The following is a 19225-nucleotide window of genomic DNA, read 5'->3' as shown; positions in this document are numbered from 1 at the left end:
GAGAGGATTTTCCTTAACGTTTATTCATTGATTTTGAAAGACAGAGAGAGAAACCAAGCACATTCTGTGCTGTCAGCACAGACCCTGTCGCGGGGCTCGATCTCGGGAACCGTGAGACTGTGACCTGAGACGAAATCAAGAATCAGACGCCTAATCGACTGAGCTGTCCAGGCGACCCAAGACAGAACTGTTATATGTTTGGTGTCTTATGTACCTGTGAAAACTACAGAAAATTGTTTGTGAATAATGCATGTTCGCCACTCTGTAAATGGCATACCATTCTGTGAATGCATGTCTGCCCATCTGTCTGTACACCTAGCTGACTGCTCCTCTCTGCTCCCAGCCACTGCATTGATTCATCCACCACCAGCGACAGGCACTGCTGCGCATACTGGCTGTCACCAGCGAGGCTGGCACCAGCACCTTAGGGTCTCTGCGTGCTGGGAGTCACGTTTCCCTGGGAACGTCATCCTGGGAACAATGGTTCCAGGAATCACACATACACATTCTCAATAAATACCCAGTGCTATGTTATCCGACACCGAAATTTTTACCAACCTGATGGCCACCAAACAGGATCACATTGTTTCCGCAGGTTATGGCCCTGGGTTGCTGATGAGGAAGCTGAGGGTTTTTCATACCTGGCACCCACTGAGTCTGTGCCTCAGACACTTGGCCGTCCGTGCCCTTTGGGCGCAGCAGAAAGGAGGCCGGCGGCAGAGGCTACAGCACCCAGAGGAGCCAGGCTGCCCACGGCCGGGCCCACTTTTCCTGGCCGTGTGACCGGACCCGGTTCTCATTGCGCTGAATCTCAGCTTCCTCGTCTTCGAAAAGGGAAATCAGCCCACACCTCACAGGTTTGTGAGGATTAAATAATTTAATACACGTGGAACATTTAGGAGAGTGTCTGGCAAATCAAGATTGTTAGTTATTATCATACTTCCTATTAACAGTAATTTATTGATACTACAAATACAAATAAAGATAAAGAAAATGATAAATTATTAAAATTACTTAAGATCGTAGTAACTAATGTTATTAATCACTTGTTGACTTGAATGAATGTATGTCTTCTGGATATTTGTCCTTTGTGAGTTTGGGCTCATATAAATATCCTCAGCTACTCTATCATGGGTCTAAACTTTATCTAAAGTACTTTTCATTACATAAAATTTCTCTATAGTGTGCTCAAACTTCCTTTCAGCCACATACTTTGTGTACTTTGGAGTTTTGTGTACGAAAGCTTTCCCCTCTCCAGTATCACAAAAGAATTCCATCATTTCTTGTGATCTTCAGCTTCAGATTTTAACTCCATGCTCTGGATTAGCTTTTCTGCACGTCCCTGAACTCATGGATCTCTCAGTCTCTCGTTTATTCGCTCGGTGCACCTGTACACAACATCCATCCTGCAGACTCAGAATGCAGAGGAGGTCGGTAGAGAGTGGCTCAGTTCGTGGAGAGAAGGAAGGGTAACTGACATCACTTTACATGGAATGCAATCAGAGAACCGTGAGGCTTAGGGCAGAGGAGGAACTAGTGGAGGAGGAGGGACAAGAGGGAAGGGGCGTTACACCAGGGCGAGCAGTGTAGAGGTGCAGCGGGAGGGCAACGTGGCTCAGTGCTGAGCCTCCCCTGAGGAAGCAGAAGACAAGTATTGGTGAAGATGTGGAGGATACTGACAGCCAAGCAGAGACCTGGGGATTAGATGTGAAACGCAGATATTCATCATTAGCACATGCACGTGTGTGTGTGTGTGTGTGTGTGTGTGTGTGGAGGAGGAGGAGGAAGAGGAGAGCGAGCCGTACATCTGACATCAGGGTAAGGAAGCTAGTCCAGGGCCTGCCCGCAAACTGGGAAGAGGGGAAGCAGGGAGGTGAGGGGGGCAACAAAGATCAAGGTCTTCCTTGGCAGGGACGGGGACCATTCCTACACCGGGTAGCAGGGATGACAGTACAAGCTCGGGACTCAGGGGTTTGTCATCTGGAACATGAAGCCCAGGAGGGGGCAGTTCCGAAGAAAGGGGGAACCCTCAGGGCTGCGATACAGGGGAATTTTGAAAGCAGTTCATTGATGCAAAGTCTCAGTAATGTGGTTCCCCGTGTGCAGTAACCAACACCTGGCAAGAGCTTGACAAATGTTTAATGAACGAACGCACATGCGGACTTGGCAGCAATAAGACGCTCCAAAGCAAACACTGTCTGGACAGCTGGGACACACACCCACGCATCGAGGATAATGTACCCCGCCCGACGCCCCAGCCAACACCCCTCTCCAGCATCCACTGCAGCAGGAAGAAAAATTAGTGAAGGTGACAAAGGAACAATCAGGCAAGAAAACAAGAAAATTCCTTTCTTGGGCTTAGAGTTTAGAGAGGCGTGGTGGCATCATCAAAAGCCACAGAAATTGCTGGGTGGTCCCTGGCAGGTTTCTGCAGAGCAGAGCACAGGACACGGTTTAATGGTATTTATCCAGGGGACGGGAGGGTAGAGGGGCATCCGCCAGGTGGCAATGTCTTATGGACAAGGAGCTCGGGCCCTGCACCGGCTTCCCAGGGCTTTCCAGTGTTATCAACATGTGTTCCCCAGGGCTAAGAGCAGCCCCACACAGTGGACGTTGGGCCAGGTAAACACACAACTCTGACCGGGCCTACAAGCATGAGACCCCCTGAGTGTCGGACCTGAGCTCCCAGGGGACAGGGAATCTGCTGGATTCTAGGAAACTAAGAGAAGGTTTAGATATCCTTTGAAAGAGCCTCAGGGTACCTGGCCTTCCTCTCAATCTGCACAGATTTAAGCGTAGTGTCTCAGTTAGCATTCAAGCTGAACAAGTCAGCCGATGCTCCCGTAAGCGATCTTAAGAGGATAACCAAGGAGTTGCAAACTTCGTGGCCAGACTGTTAGGCTTATTCCAGCACACTTTTTTCGGTTTCTGTGAGCAATGTATCCACCCTTGCTGTGTGCCCTGGGCAGTGCTGCCCTCCAGCAGCCAGGGCTCCTCCCAGGTGGCTCCACGTGCAGGATAATGAGAAAGCAGGTCTGACTGAGGCCAGGGTCAAGGATGAATAGAACCCCGTGGCTGTTCTTTCTCTAGGGTTTGCTGCGAGAGTATCGGTCACCGTCTTCTCTACACAGCCACCCCATGTCCAATTGCATTTCTCTGAGTCCTAGGAAGACCATGGCTGTGCCACTGTGCAGGGGAATGAATGCATGGTGCTCATGTCCAAGGTCTGGCACATAGTGTTGGTTAAGACAGTCAGCCGGGTTCCAGGTAAACACCGGAAGGCAGCTTGGGCTCTTCTGGAAGGAGCAGCGGGGTCCCAGCAAGGCAGAGCAGCCTGTGGGTAAGGCTTTGAGGTGTTCAGCCACCTGTCTCGTGTGGCCTCAAGCTAGGAGTTTCAGTTCTCTTTATGCTCCCTGATCTCCCACAAGCTTTGTAGTCTCCCAGAGACTCCTTGCTGGGCCATTACCACGGACCGTGGGGTCTTGCTAGGAGTTTTCCAACAGCCTGATCATAGGCTTTGGCATGTGATGAGAGACGGCTCGGCATTCGGGGCCAGCACATGCTTTCCCAGCGGCCCAGGCCATGACCGAGCTACTGGTGGTGTTCGGGGTCCCTCAGAAGCTGTCCCAGCCGTGGCAAGAGGGGCAGGCCACGGCAGAGGCAATGTGACAGCACGGCGCACAGAGCTGTCCCTGTCCCAGGGCCCAGCTACGCCGATACACTATTAAAAATGCAAATCGGGAGAGGGCTCGCTTGGCAATTATAAACATCACTCAGGTTTAAATGAGCATCTGTTTGAGGTACTGGTGGGAATGCCAGTTCGGTGTCTGTTTAATAAAGAGCACAGGCTTGCTCTATGTGATTCTCTGAAGGCCTCTGGAACTATTCAAAGGTCCAGGTGCCACCGGGTTTGAAAGAGAAATGTGAAAACACAAACAGTGGGCACAAACAGTGGGTAGGGCTTGCTGGGTCAAGGCCATTTGGAGTAAAACACTGCTGCAAATTCGCCAACATAGGGCCAGGGGGTGTTCTGAGGGTGCTTTGGTGGCCTCAGAACCACAGTCAGACTGACAGAGGTGGGAAGAACCTCCATGCTAGGAACCACATGTCCCATAGAAAATCCATTCAGTGGAAAAGAAAATTCACTCCCTATCTGTAAGCATTTCTGGAGAAGACCACTTTCCCCAGTTTCACCACCCGCCCGCCCCCACCCCCCATCCTGTTCATTTCTCAGTGCTTTGGAACATGGAGGACCTTGAAGATTTCTGGAACAATCTGATCACTTGTATTTGCCGTTGATATTTTCTTCAAAGGCTCTAAACCAGGATGAAAGGACTCATTAAGCACCTGTCATTTTGGAAGGACTTGTTAAATGCATCTAGGAATGTTACAAGTGTGGGAAGAAACACAGGTGTGTGTCTGAGAAGCTGTGTCCCTCCCCCCCCAGGCTGTGCACCTGCAGAGCCACTAAGAGTGGGGGTGGCGAACAGGAGGGGGGTCTCAGAGGAACCGCGCCGGAAGAGGCAGCAGTTATGTTTCAAGACCACTAGGTGTATTTTATTATAAGAACTAAAGTTCCAGTCTCCGTTTAAAGTTCCGGGTCCTGCGTACTCCAGTCAGGAGTGCTCTCGAGGATTCATCTTAAGTTGCTGCCATTTATGTGAGTTATCAGCTATGCCACCGGGCACGGACTGTTATTTTCTTGCACTAATGTAGCACTCGTGATGAACCAACCTCCCTGCAAACAGCCACTGGGAAAATCCTGGCTCCAGAACAGCGATTTCCCTAGTAAGAAACGTGAAGGGAATGAGCTAGGAGAACTGAAACCACACATCAGAAACGCATACCAGATTCGGAAGTCTGATGATGCCTGTTCCAGACCAGCCAACATTGCATACAGGATTACGCCAGCAGAAAAGAGTGAATCAAACGAAGGATTTTTGTTTGAGAACTCTCTTCTATAAACAATGGCCCAGTGAAATGACTTTTCTATTCCGCGCGATCTCTTTGTACGTCCCTATGAACATGAACATGTCAGAAAGAAAGGTGACCGAAAGATGAGGCTGGCGTGAAAGGAAACTGCTGATGATGAAGGTCGTCAGATTTTCGGTGACACACAGACGGTCACGGCCGGCGCCTCCGAGGGGCCTCTGTCCACAAAGCTGTTATTTGTGCTGTAGTGATTGCTGGGCAGCAGGGACGCCGAATGACCAGCAATGACTGGGAGGGAGGGCTCTGGGGAAGGGAGGCGGGCTATGGAGCACAACCCGGAGGAACAAGCGTATTTCCGCACAAATAACAACTCCAACAATACAGTATTTCAAGCAGTGCATCCGACTGAAACAAGCTTCCCCAAACAAAGGACTCTGCGGAGGAAGTAGGGTAATTGCTGGAGATTACCAATGGTTTATTCGGAATGACACAGCACTGAAAACATAGTCGTTACACATGATTTGTGGATACAGCATACATCACCTATCTTATTTCGGGACAATCTGGGAAGATGAGTCGCATAAATATAAAGAGTTGGAAATATATAGGAGCTTTTTTTTTTTTTTAATATATATATAGTGTTCTTTGGGGGTGGACTTTTATGCCCCATCAGGCAGCCAATCTTAGAAAGGCAAAAGTTAACACTACATAGCTGCTCATCCCAGCTAGCTTACCTCCAGCCACTGCAGCTGGACACCTAGACAATGAGGCTCGGCTTTCTCCAAAGGGACAGCAGCTCTGACATGCTATTCGTCATGGCATCCTGAAAAAATGCACATTACAAAACCCAGATACTGTCGACTGTTTTGGCAATGGGATGGCGGGTTTTGCCCGGAGGCAAAACTACAACTGTAAATGCCAGACAGAGCCAGGGCAATGCATGTATCAATGACACTCGAGAGGCAAAGAGCTCGGATGGAACGAAAGAAAGCAAAAGGCAACTATGTATATGTAGCGTTGCGCTGGGCATACACATAGATCGGGGAGAGATGGGAACTAGCATGTGTACCTGTGTGTCCTTATACATATACAGAGAGAGAGGTGGTGGGAAAGAACACTGAAAAGTGTGCCAACAGTTTTTTAAACACCGTAAACTTGGGAGAGAGCGAGCACGTGCTCACACCTGTGCAAGGGAACAAGATAATCTCGAACTACAGGATAACTCATCACGTCTTCTGCAGGACAGCCGCTCAATACCATACACTTGGCGCAGAGAAATTAAGGTTCTGGTCTGGAGAAAGCTACTGCAGCACTGGTGGGAGGGGATCAAGTACAAGAGTCTCCACAGCTTGGACAAAGCACAAATAAACCTCTTAATCGATAACGTGGGAACCAGTGAGGACCTTATCTGTAATTTACTTTTTTCTCTCACATCTTTTGTGTTTTTTTTGTTTTTTTTTTCTTTTATCTTTTTTTTTTTTTTTTCTTGCACACATGCTCCATTGATATATCTTTCCAAGCTTTGTCTGGCACCAGCCTGTAAATCATTAAGAGTGTAATAGCAAAAGTGAACGTTTTGGGTTTTCCCCGTGGGCTTAAAAACCCGATAGGCTCTTTCTACAATATTTTTGGCCCTAATCCAGGCGCCGGGTGAAGTTCTCTGGAAAGAGGCCTTTGTAGGTGGCGAGGTCTCTATATTGAAGCCAGTCTGATTCCTTCACTCCCACCAGCCAGCCTGCATCCTGCAAGACAAAGACAGGGCTTTCAAGGTCTAACAAACTACTGGAAAAATCTGCACTGCCAAGAATTAACAAAATAACTTATATGTCTATTTTATTTCTTTATTTTGAGAGAGAGAGAGTGCAAATGGGGAGGGCTGAGAGAGAGACAGAGAGACAGAGACAGAGAGAGAGAGAGAGAGAGAGAGAGAGAGAGAGAATCCCAAGCAGGCTACAGGCTGTCAGCGCATAGCCCGATGTGGGGCCTGAACTCACAAACTGTGAGATCATGACCTGAGCTACAATCAAGAGTTGGATGCTTTACAGACTGAGCCACCCAGGCACCCCCAAAATAATTTGTGGGTTGTGATACTGCACCAGGATGTTACATTATACATAAACCAGTGTCTGAAAGCAGTGGGAAAGCTCGTCCCAAATAAGTTATTAGGTTAAAAAAACAAAAAAACAAACAACAACAACAAAAAAAAAACAAGGGGCATCTGAGTGGCTCAGTCGGTTAAGGGGTGGACTCTTGATTTCAGCTCAGGTCATGATCTCACAGTTCATGAGATCTAGCCCCACATCTGGCTCCACACTGACAGTGCTCAGAGCCTGCATCGGATTCTCTCTCTCTCCCTCTCTCTGACCGTCCCCTACTCACGCTCACTCTCTCTCAAGATATATAACCTTAAAAAATAATAATAATTATAAACATTTAAAATTATTTATTTTCTGGATCTAGTATAGCTCACTGAAAGTTAATACAAATATTATAATTTTGTATATAGTTAATTGACGTTAATTGGATTACGACAGGAGTTCTTAAGGAAGAGGAAAGGATTAAGAATGATAGCCAGTGCAGAGAGAAAAGCACCATGTACAAACATGTCGTGCACAGGAACATTCTCTATCCTGTGGGTCACAGGGAAGAAATGACTTAAGGACCCAGGTCAGGATATAGTGCTGGCAAAGCCATGGAAGGCCAAGTATCTCATCCTGAACCTGCCTGGAAGGAAGAACTCTGTACCCCAGCTCACATCATGTGACCCAAATAAACCACCACACATAAGGCTTATCAAATAACCGCTAGATAGGTGTTAACCTGATATTGCCATTGTGTGTGTTGTTGCTGTGACAGTATCTCATTTTTCGAGTTTATATGAACCACAAAGCAGGTTGTTGTCATGACATGCTTGTTGGAAACATTCCTGTGTTCTCTATAAAGTATTTCTCACAAACATCTGTCTTGTAGGAGTACCATCATGAACAGGAAGACAGTTAGCCACAGGAAAGTAAAGGGAGCCACTGTGTGTAGCCATTCAGCTCGGGAGACGACAGGTGATACTGAGGACGAAGGCTGCTGTTTGCCCTTGGCCTATGGCAGATCAGCAGATCCCGGTTGGAAAACGCTGAGTGGAAGGAGCAGCATGAAACCTACAGACCTTATAGTGCAAAACTAGCGGGCAATGACTTGTCTTGATTATGTTAACCAATGCACGAAAGAGATCCCACTTAGGATGAAGGATGGGGAGATTCAATCAGAAGCAACTCTCAATATAGTTCAAGTACATCAGATAAAATGAGGTCTCAAAAATTAAATAAAGAGCCTGAATACATTCCCTCTTGGTGTAATCTGAGGCTATAAATTGATGCTGCTATATAGACAAGCAATATAAGCATTTAGACAGGCCAATTTTCGAAGGTGGGGAAAGAAAAAACCCGAGGAAAAGATGACTCAATAAAATACCTGATAATATCCTAGCTAGGAAGGGAAATGTCCTCTTGAAAATTATGATGTTATATATGTGAAGGGCAAAGTTATACTTAAAGTAAAAGATGATAACTAAATTTTTTCTAAACCTCCAGTAAGCATCTAAAAGGCCATATTTCCCCCCACAAGTGTCTATATTTGACTTTATTTACAATGAATGAAAAAATCTAATGGAGCCAAGTAGAGTCACGCATTTTAAAATTGTTTCAATAAAGAACAAAAGTTATGGACTGGTACAAACTCATCATCAAGATGTATGCCAACACGTATACTCTGAAACACAATTTATATAGTGAAGTGAAAAATATTAGTCAATATCAATCTTGAGCCGAGGCAAATCGGGAAAATTAAATTTTAACTGCTTAAAATGGTGGTGGGCGAGACTTACAGTTTTGGTAACGGCCAAATAGCTTGTGTCAGACAGGTGCTTCTGCACAGAACAATTATAACCACTAGAATAACTATATATTATACAAATCTACATATGTATATGTATACATATTTGCAACTACTTATGTACAGAAATAATAAAATATGTAATATAAAAGTTTATATGATAGGATTATTACAAATCATGGGGTTGACATATATAAAACTATTTGAAGGCACTGGCACCGACCAAAAAAGCAGGCCAAAAATGGAGAATATTTAACCCTTGAAAGTAGGAAATTGCACTGGGTGAGATCTCTGCCGATACAGCATCCCACCCCCGCGCCCGAGGATTAGCCTCAGCCTGTGTGACGCAGGGCATTCAAAGGAAGAGTGGAGGGCTTCCAGAGGAACTATATTTCTATGGGGAATATCTTGAAAAGAAGAGATCAACAGAGGCGGGTTCCCAAGCATGCAGAGAAATTCCCCTGTAATCCTGAGTGGCCCCCACAGGTTGTGAATATACAAGGGGTCCCCCAAGGAGAAAGCAACACAGGGAGGCAGAAAAACTGAAGAGAAGTTTCAGCACTGCCCATGGAGGGGAGACAGAGTTTAGAGTTTAAATCCCACCAAGTTAGGAAGCCTGGTGAATCCTTCAGGTTTTCTACTCAAATTTCAGAAGGGCCATTCTCAGAAGTAAAAGATGTCTCAGGACTAAGAGTTCATCCTCAAAGAAAGGCAAAATTGAAACAGATCCACCCTAACAAAGCATAAAAAAACTTCCATGAATTCAAGCTAATATTCCAGTTACCTCCATGTCTGCTAGAGGAAAAAGAAACAAGCTTCAGAGACAGAAAACAGAATCCAGACTCTACAATGTGTCCAGTATCAATAAAAAGAAAAAAATTGCTGGAGGGGCACCTGGGTGGCTCAGTTGGTTAAGTATCTGACTTTGGCTCACGTTATGATCTTGTGGTTCTCGAGTTTGAGCCTCACATCAGTCTCTGTGCTGACAGCTCAGAGCCTGGAGCCTGCTTCAGATTCTGTGTCTCCCTTTCTCTCTGCCCCTCCCCTGTTCATAATCTCTCTCTGTCTCTCTCTCTCTCAAAAATAAATAAATGTTAAAAAGAAACTTGAAAAAATTACTAGATATGAGAAAAAAAAGGAAAATATCCCCTGAAGATAAAAGGCAATCGATAGAAGTGTGTGCTGAGATGGCCTAGCTTTTGGAATTAGCAGTAAGAAGTTAACACAGCTGTTATAAAATATGTGCACGTGCTTACACTGAAAGATAGCAATAATGAAAGAATAGATGGGAAATCTCAGGAAGGAAATGGCAACTAAATACAAAACCAACACCAACATTATAGAACTGTGTTAAGTACAGCATCTGAAATGAAAAAGTCACTGGATAAGCTAAACAACAAACTCAAAGTAGCAGAAGAAAAGGTCACTGTACTTGAAGACAAATCAGTAGAAATTATCCAACCTGAGTACCAGAAAGAATTACATATTGAACAAAAAAGGACAGTCTTAGACATCAAGAAGTCCAACAGATGTATAATTAGGGACTCCAAAAAAGAGGAGAAAGAGAATGAGGCAGGAGAAGAATTTAAGAAATATTAGCTGAAAGTCTTCCAAATGTAATGGAAAACATCAGGCTACAAATCTAAGCAGCTCAGTGAATCCCAAGCATGAAAACTACAAAACAAATAAAAACAACAAAACAAACAAGCCCTAAGCACATTACATTGAACTGATGAAAACCAAAGATACAGAGAAATTCTTAAAAGCAGTTAGGGAAAAAGTCACAGTATATATATACCCAGAAACAATACTAAACAAATGGCAGCTGATTTCTAGTCATAAATAGCAATAAAACAGAGAACACGGAGCAGTATCTTTAAAAAGTTGAAAGAAAAAAGTCAACTCAAAATTCTTTCTCTTGGGAAAATATCTTTAAAAATGAAGATGAAAGAAAGACATTTTCAGATAAACAGAAACTGAGAGTATATATTGCCAACAGATTAGCCTCGTAGGAATTGGTGAAGAAAATTTTTCAGGCAGGGGCACCTGGCTAGCTCAGTCTGTGGAGCATGTGACTCTTGAACTTGGGGTTGTGAGTTCAAACCCCAGGTTGGATGTAGAGATTACTTAAACATAAAATCTTTTTTTTTTAATATATGAAATTTATTGTCAAATTGGTTTCCATACAACACCCAGTGCTCATCCCAAAAGGTGCCCTCCTCAATACCCATCACCCACCCTCCCCTCCCTCCCACCTCCCATAAAATCTTTTTTTTAAGAAAAGAAAGAAAAAGAAAAAGTGCACTGAAAAAGAATATTAAAAAAAAGAAGAAAAAGAAAAGAAAACTTTCAGGCAGAAAAGAAGTGAGACTGGATGGAAACTCATCTATTAGAAGAACCAGAAAGAGCAGAGAAAATGGTGAACATGTTGGTAGATGTAAGATTAGCTTTTTACTCTTAATCTTTTTAAAAGATAACTTATGGTTAATGCAAAAAAAAAATTAGCTTATATAATGGTTTTTTTAACGACTTTGAGATATGTAGACACTTTTGCCTGATGGTAATTAATGCTTTGCCACTTTTTGCCTTGAAGATTGTATCTGAGGTTTTAACTATTTTATTGATCCTTTCAAACAACTAACTTTTGGATTTATTAGTTTTCTCCATTGTGTGTCTTTATTGCATTCATCTGTGAATTTATTTTTATTATTTCTGTCCTTCCCTGTGCTTTGTACTTAATTTGATCTTTTTTATCCTCTTGGGCTGAAAATTTAGAAATTGATGGTCACTAGGAAATATTTTTCTAATTTACACTGTGACTTATGTGGTCCAAGGGTTATTCAGAAGTATATATATATATATATATATACACTTAATATTTAGAGCTTTTAAAGCTGTATTGTTACTATTCATATCTAATTTAATCTTATTATGGTCAAGGCTTTGACCCAGCACCTGTTCTATCTTGGAAAGTGTATTATCAAGAGAAAGAACAAAATGTGGGGCTTGGGAAGCCTTGACCTCTAAAGTAGCAACTTATTTTGGGGCGTAAAAGGCTCAGAAACCTCCTTGAGAAGATGATGGAAATTATAGCTCTTCTCTCCAGAAAAAACATGTTCAATAGGCACATGTATACATTTTGGATGCTATTTAGGGGTTCACAAATCCTACGAATAAGAACGAAATGGAATTCTTGGCACCTTCACATCAGAACACTATGCTCAAAGGTGATTTTTTTACGAGTCTTTTAAAATTGAGGTATAAATACTAGGTAATGCAAACATCGTTTGAATGTACAGTTTAGTTCTGACAAATGCATACACACGTGTAATCCACACCCCTATTCAGACAGAAAACATTTCCATCCCTAGAAAGCTCCCCCATGTTCTCTCCTGGCCAATCTCCCCATCCCCAGAGGCAACTACTTTTGAGGGAGATTTTTAGTGCATGTGGATAGGGGCCACATTTCCTAAACACTGGTTTTTCAGAGACAACATCCCTAGAAAGCGGATGCAAAATAAGAAATGGTCATCTAGGGGCGCCTGGGTGGCGCAGTCGGTTAAGCGTCCGACTTCAGCCAGGTCACGATCTCGCGGTCCGTGAGTTCGAGTCCCGCGTCGGGCTCTGGGCTGATGGCTCAGAGCCTGGAGCCTGTTTCCGATTCTGTGTCTCCCTCTCTTTCTGCCCCTCCCCCGTTCATGCTCTGTCCCTCTCTGTCCCAAAAATAAAATAAACGTTGAAAAAAAAAAATTTAAAAAAAAGAAATGGTCATCTATTTGTATCAAAAAGAAACAATATAACACCATCCCCAAAAGAGGTGTCCTAAAAAGCTTCCGTTAGCCATGTCCTATACCCATAAGCCCTAAGCGCCCTGTAGCACCTCAGGAAATAGAAATGTCTTCAGGAAGTCACTGCGTCCAAGAGACCCTCAGAAAAAAACCAACATAGCCCGTAGGACCTTTCAATTTCACTCTTTACCTGGTCAGCTTCTGAATCTGAGGGGACCACCAATACCACGTCACCCCTTTGTAAGGTAAGTTCATCAGAATTTGCTGCCTCAAAATCGTGCAGTGTTTCCACCTGCAAAAGATTTTAGAAGAATTTACTAATTTTACTTTTTTTACCATTTATTTATTTTTGAGAGAGAGAGAGAGAGAGAGAGACAGAGCATGAGCGGGGCAGGGGCAGAGAGAGAGGGAGACACAGAATCCCAAGCAGGCTCCAGGCTCCGAGCTGTCAGCACAGAGCCCAATGAGGGGCTTGAACCCACAGACCGTGAGTTCATGACCTGAGCCAAAGTCGGACGCTTAACCGACTGAGTCACCCAGGCGCCCTGAATTTACTAATTTTAAAAAGAAAGGAAGTGTAACATTGAAGTCTCTAAGCCAGATAAGCAGCAGGTACTTGTAGAAGCCTCTCCAACCCGGATAAAAAAAGACGGTGATTCTAACATACCTCAAGGGAGAAGACCTCTAAACAGAGAAAGAAGTCCTGTTTACCTAAAACATCCAATTCTTGAAGACTGATACTGAGGCAGTTTGGATGTACATTTAGTAACACAATACCTTCTGCAAGAGTTGAAACGTAGTGCTTTTGTTAAATTTCAATTCATCATATTTTTATTGGAGATTTACATTTTATTATCACTAATGCTTTATTATTGTTCGTTTTTAAACTTGAACTAAAAATGCCTAGTTGGAAGTGCCTCTAACCTCACTTCTGTCATGTAATTAAGGATTGGAAAAATCATCACTTCCCATGTTATATGGGAAGTACTATTTAATTAAACGCAGGGATCAGTTCCTGTATAAACTTCCTTCCCTAGCTTACCTTTTAAACCATGCCAATCTGTTTCTTTTCTTTCATTTTTTTTAACTGAAACATAGGGGCACCTGGGTGGCTCAGTTGGTTAAGTGTCTGGCTTCAGCTCAGATCATGACCTCATAGTTTGTGGGTTTGAGCCCCACGTTGGGCTCTGTGCTGACAGTCCAGAGCCTGGAACCTGCTTCGGATTCTGTGTCTCCCTCTCTCTCTGCCCCTCCCCCGCTCACTCTCTGTCTCTCAAAAATAAATAAAAACGTTAAACCAAAACTGAAATCTATTTGGGGTGCCTGACTGGCTCAGTCGGAAGACCACGTGACTCTTGAGCTTGGGGTCATGAGTTTGAGCCCCAAAGCGGGTGTAAAGATTACTTAAGTAAAAAAGTAAAATTTAAAAATTGAAATATAATCATAAATAAATAAATGTTGAAATATATTTGACAAGTAATATGCAAATTCAAGGTGTACAACATGCTAATTTGACACATTTATATACCCTAATATGATGCCACTGTAGCACATCTATCATGTTGTGTAATTACCATTTCTTTCTACTGGTTGGAATAATTAAGATCTAGTCTCTGAGCAAGTTTGATGATTATAATACAATATTGTTGTCTGTATTCACCATGCTGTGCATTAGATCTCTAGGGCTTAGCTACTACTCATTGGAAGTTTATACCCTTAAACAACACCTGTCCTCTCTCCCTACCCCCTCTCTTTCCCCTTTTTTGGAAAGATTTATTCAAAATTTGATTATAAAAAAATTTTTAAAAACCAGAGTAGAAAGAAGAGTATAATGACCCACATACTCCTCACCAGCTTGAACAACTATTCAGTCATGGACGGGTGTATTTCTCCCATGTCCCTCCCCTTAGCCCTACCCCCCTGAGGTTAAGGGATTGGCCGTACTCTGCATACAGAATGATAAAGTGTCAGAGCTGGAAATGAGGATCTTATTCTCAAAGTCACTTTGCTGCTGAGAAAGAGAAGCGCAGAGAGAGGAGTGATGTTCCTCGGGCAGCTGCAGTTAGTGAGGGGAGTGGGGGTGGCCCCAGGGAGGCTGGCTTTGCAGGGAGTCCCCCTCCTTGACTTCCTGTGCTCTGCTTACCACACAGCGGACACCCGCCCTCACTAACCACACATTTAATTGTTCCTCTGCGTGATTCATTCATAAATCCACTCCACCCGCCCCACCACCATCTGAGGTAGCAAGGGGACAGGTGTCTAATGAGCAGAGAGAGAAAAAAAAGATGACTAGGGGCACCTGGGTGGCTCAGTTGGTTAAGTGTCCAACTTTGGCTCAGGTCATGATCTCATGGCTCATGGGTTCGAGCCCCGCATCTGTGCTGTTAGGACAGAACCCACTTTGGATCCTCTGTCTCCCTCTCTCTCTGTCCCTCCCCTGCTTGCATGCACACTCTCTCTCAAGAATAAACATTTAAAAAAAGAAAAAAGATGACTATTCCTCTCCACTCCCACCCTCACAAACACACTTAAATTTAACATTTGTGAAAGAAAAAGAGCTGAGTTTTGAAACGTAAATTCATATTATGGAACTGAAAATTCCCACCCATATTCTATTAAGGAGGATTAACTGCCTTTGACACTTAGCTTAAGCCAGTGTTTTCAGGTATTTACCGCAAACAGGTTTTGGGTAAGGCCCCTTCCCTTTATGAAAGCTCTAAGTAGCCTTTTTTTTTTTTTTTTTTTTCAAAAAATTTTAAATGCTTATTTACTTTTTAAGAGATGGAGAGACAGAGTGTCAGTGGGGAAGGGGCAGAGAGAGAGGGAGACACTTAACCAGAAGCAGGCTCCAGGCTCTGAGCTGTCAGCACAGAGCCTGATATGGGGCTGGAACTCACGAACTGCGAGATCGTGACCTGAGCCGAAGTCAGACACTTAACCAACTGAGCCACCCAGGCGCCCCTCTAAGTAGCTATTTGATGGTGTCTCCGAACATAACCTTCATCCCATTGATTTGAACCTTTCTTCCCTCCAGTGCAGAAAAAGAATACATATTGCAAAAGGCAAAAGTAAACAGCGGAAAATCAAAGTTTCCAGCAAAAGGGCCTCAAAGCAGAGGAAGGACAACTGGCCACCAGACCTTGTAGAGGAAGCCGGGAGGCACTTCCTGAGACAACTGGCTTGCGGCTGGAGCGGAAGGCACGGGCTGGGAGTCCTCACCCGCCCTGGGCTCTGCGGCCAGCTCTGGCGGCTCGCTGGCGGAAGCCGCGGCCATGGGGGTCTCCTTGGTCTCTGCCACCTCAGCTGCTTCATGTTCTTCCCCTTCATTGTTGGAGGCGGGCTCTATGACGACTGAAGGGATGACCTTCTCCTGCGGGAAGAAAAATGTGATGGTGCTGAGCAGAGGCTGGGTGCGAAGAAAAGACTTGTGCACTGCTTCCATCCCTAGCGTACCCTCCATGGCTCCCACTTTCCCCACATCCTCTTTTCAACAAAGTGCCCGCTGTTCCCCAAAACTGGCCCAAACCTTGCAGGACCTTCCTCCTGACATGGCCTCCTTTCTATCTCTCCTGAGACAGAAACCCTTGGCAGGATTAATTTCTGGACCCCTGAGCAGTCAGGCAGTTTGCTGAGAAGTGGGGTTTCTGTGGAAATTGGGAAGTGGGTAGGAGACTGCAGGGAGGGAAGGGGAGTCATGTCAGGGCGGGGAGACAATCCTGAAAGAGAATGTAATAGGGTTCCAGGAATGGCCTCGTTTTTGCCATGGTCCACTCCTCTCCCACTGAATACTAACACCGTTTTTTTTTTTTTTTTTTAATGTTTATTTATTTATTTTGAGAGAGGGAGGAGGGGCAGAGAGAGAGGAGGAGAGGGAGAATTCCAAGCAGGGTTCTGCACCGTCAACGTGGAGCCCGATGTGGCGCTCGAACCCACGAACTGTGAGATCATGACCTGAACTGAAACCAAGAGCCGGACGCTGAAGCTAATGAGCCACCCCGGTGCCCCCTAACACTGTTTGGAGGGGACATATAACCTCCTGTGATCGCTTTTCTCCCAGGGTCCCGCGGGACTCCTGAACAGCCTGCAGCCATATTGCAGTTTGGAGAAAATCTGCCTCTGCTTTGCTAGTTGATTATTGTCAGAGCCCACACTGCAGTTACAGTTGGAGGGCGCTAAATCCCCGCCCCCACCACCACCACTCCGAGGACTCTACTCTCCGGGGGTAAAGCACCAGAGGATCAAGACCCCCCTTGTATTCTGCAACAAAGATGAGCAAGAAGAGGAATTTGACTAGCATAATGGAAGTCTTGGAGATGTTTACTGCCTTTCCGGTCAAGTTCTACATTCCCTCCGATATCAGTGGGCGCTCCCGTTATTTTGGGAGAAATAGCCCAGTTATTATTTGGAGAAAAGAATACACTCTTTCAACAAGTGTAACCATGGAATACAAACACACTTCTGGCACTGTGACAAGAAAACCTGGTGAACAAATGGAACGTATTTTGAGGCATTTCTCCAGATACCAGTACTCCCCGCTGTTTTTCTAGCGGGATCAAAGGGATCACTTGGTTTCAAGCTTTGAGTAACCCTGGAGAAGATTCGGGACAGATTTCTCCTGAGTAAACTCATCAGGACAAAGGAAAGCAGAACACTGAGAGCCCTTTTCACTGTTACCTCCTGGAATCTAGAAGAACCAAACGTGGGGTTTAGAAGACCTTCCCCCCCCCGCCCCGCCCCGCCCCCATTATGAAATATGGATTTGTTGACTTTGAACACTTCTCTGAAGAAGCCAAGACCTGAGGCCAATCGGGCAAGTTCATGTATGTATTTAACGACCTGCTGTCTTTTGTCCTTTTGAATGTGCAAATGAGGGGCGGGGGTTGGTGAAAGGAGCCTAATGGTGAATTTGGGGGCACTCTAATAATAAAAATAATCCCTACATACTACTAAGAATGAATATGATTTAACTACTAATGTTGGGTTCTCACTGGGTGCCTGCCACCGGGCTAAGCGCTCACTGTACAGCCATTTTCTCACGTAATCCATGCCACAGCCCCATTATTCTGTCACATACTCTCCCTCCTCCTTCCACCTCACTTTTTCATGGTCTATGCTTCCTTCTTTTTCTCCGTCACCAGGGGGGCCTGCGTGAATCTCACAATGCTGACATCGAGAGAATGCCAGGACCGTTCTTTCTGAGAAGCTTATATATATACATATATAAATATATAGATAACAACAAAAATATAAACAACACATATAAAATGAATTTAAAATTTTAAACATATATGAAGTTATATGATGATATATATCATATATTAACGTAGATAAAATTCTATTTTGTGACGTGGGGCACCACACAATGGCCACAGACCTATTCTGCACCCAAAGGGGAGATCAGCACTCCCAGGGAAACAGTATTTCAACTGGCACCACCTGCCCGGAGCCTCCATTTCACTGGGACACTCACCTGAGGTGCTGCTACTTCGGACTCTTCGGGTTGAGATCTGTCACCATCCACGGCCTGTGCGGTATCCGCGTCGGTCCGGGCCTCCTCTACACCTGCTCCTTCCCCAGTGGGAAGAGCTGCCTTCTCCATCTCTGCCTCCTCCACCGGGGCCTCCTCAGCAGCCGAAACCAAGGTTGCAACAGTCACATCAGCATCCGTCCCAGGCACGACCTGCAAACCGGGAACCGGACAGGTTGTGTCTGTACCTCCATGGGACTCAACAAGAGTCAGACTCAGCCCTTCCACTTCCATCCCCTCTCCTGAGGCTCATCAGATGTCGAAGTTCTCTGTGACGTACCGAAGCCCAGGATTCAGGCATGGTGGGGCCCGCCCTCCGTCCATCAGAGCTGACCTCTCTTCCACGGGAACAAAAGGCACGGCACAGGGAACAACGGCCAATGGGAGTGTAATGGCACTGTTGGGTGCCGATGGTGGGTACACTTATGGTGAGCAGAGCAGAACGCACAGACTTGTCAAATCACTACGCTGTACACATGAAACCAACGTAACATGCTGTGTCATCTACACTTCATTTAAAAAAAATGGAAAATGACGACCCTTCTTCCTGAGCCCCCAATGATGCCACATTCCCCAGCTTCCCTTGCACTTCATGGCAAATGGAATTTGAATGAACGTGATGTATGTCATTCCTGAGACATGGCTTTTAAGGGTGGGTGGTCCCCTTCTCAAGGTATTTCTATTTTTGTCGCCTGAAAGTGGATGGTGGCAAAGCCCTAGAAGATATCTGAGTCACAAAATGGAAGGGGACCGACCCCAAAACCCGGATCAGGGAAGAAAGCTACATTAAGAAAAGCATCCTCACCATGCAAAGTCAGAATTTAGAAAAACTGCATTTCACTATAAACTCTAAAATCTTCGTGGGGAAGGTCCCAGAAGCTAAATCGCAATCGTGAAAAAAATATATTGGGGAGTTTTCTCAATGGGACTTCCTGGGAATGAAGGGGAAAAAATTGTTATAAAATACGCATTGTAATCAAAAATCAAATCAAATTTGGGGTCCTTTAATATGAGAAGTCAACTAGAAAAGAAGTTAAAAAATTTCTTTTGGGAGGGCTGGGTGGCTCAGTCAGTTAAGCTTCTGACTTCAGCT

The 19225-nt window shown here is 44.8% G+C and overlaps 1 protein-coding gene across 7 annotated transcripts in view; it reads right to left on the bottom strand.

The window, feature by feature from the left end:
* Window positions 1-5378: 5378 nt before the first annotated feature.
* The window catches only part of AMPH (amphiphysin), a 252392-nt gene continuing 238545 nt past the window's right edge, over window positions 5379-19225 (bottom strand). For all 7 annotated transcript variants that reach the window (XM_045494374.1, XM_045494372.1, XM_045494373.1 and 4 more), the window contains 4 exons: window positions 18076-18285; window positions 15745-15975; window positions 12796-12897; window positions 5379-6674 (listed from right to left, as the gene is read on the bottom strand). In XM_045494374.1, the coding sequence (XP_045350330.1) occupies window positions 6567-6674; window positions 12796-12897; window positions 15745-15975; window positions 18076-18285 (651 nt within the window). In that variant the 3' untranslated portion in view covers window positions 5379-6566. The remainder of the gene's footprint in view (window positions 6675-12795; window positions 12898-15744; window positions 15976-18075; window positions 18286-19225) is intronic.

The sequence above is a fragment of the Leopardus geoffroyi genome, chromosome A2 (assembly GCF_018350155.1).
Source record: "Leopardus geoffroyi isolate Oge1 chromosome A2, O.geoffroyi_Oge1_pat1.0, whole genome shotgun sequence".
NCBI lineage: Eukaryota > Metazoa > Chordata > Mammalia > Carnivora > Felidae > Leopardus > Leopardus geoffroyi.
The sequence above is the reverse complement of the archived record's forward strand: the minus strand, read 5'-3'. Positions and strand labels throughout refer to the sequence as shown.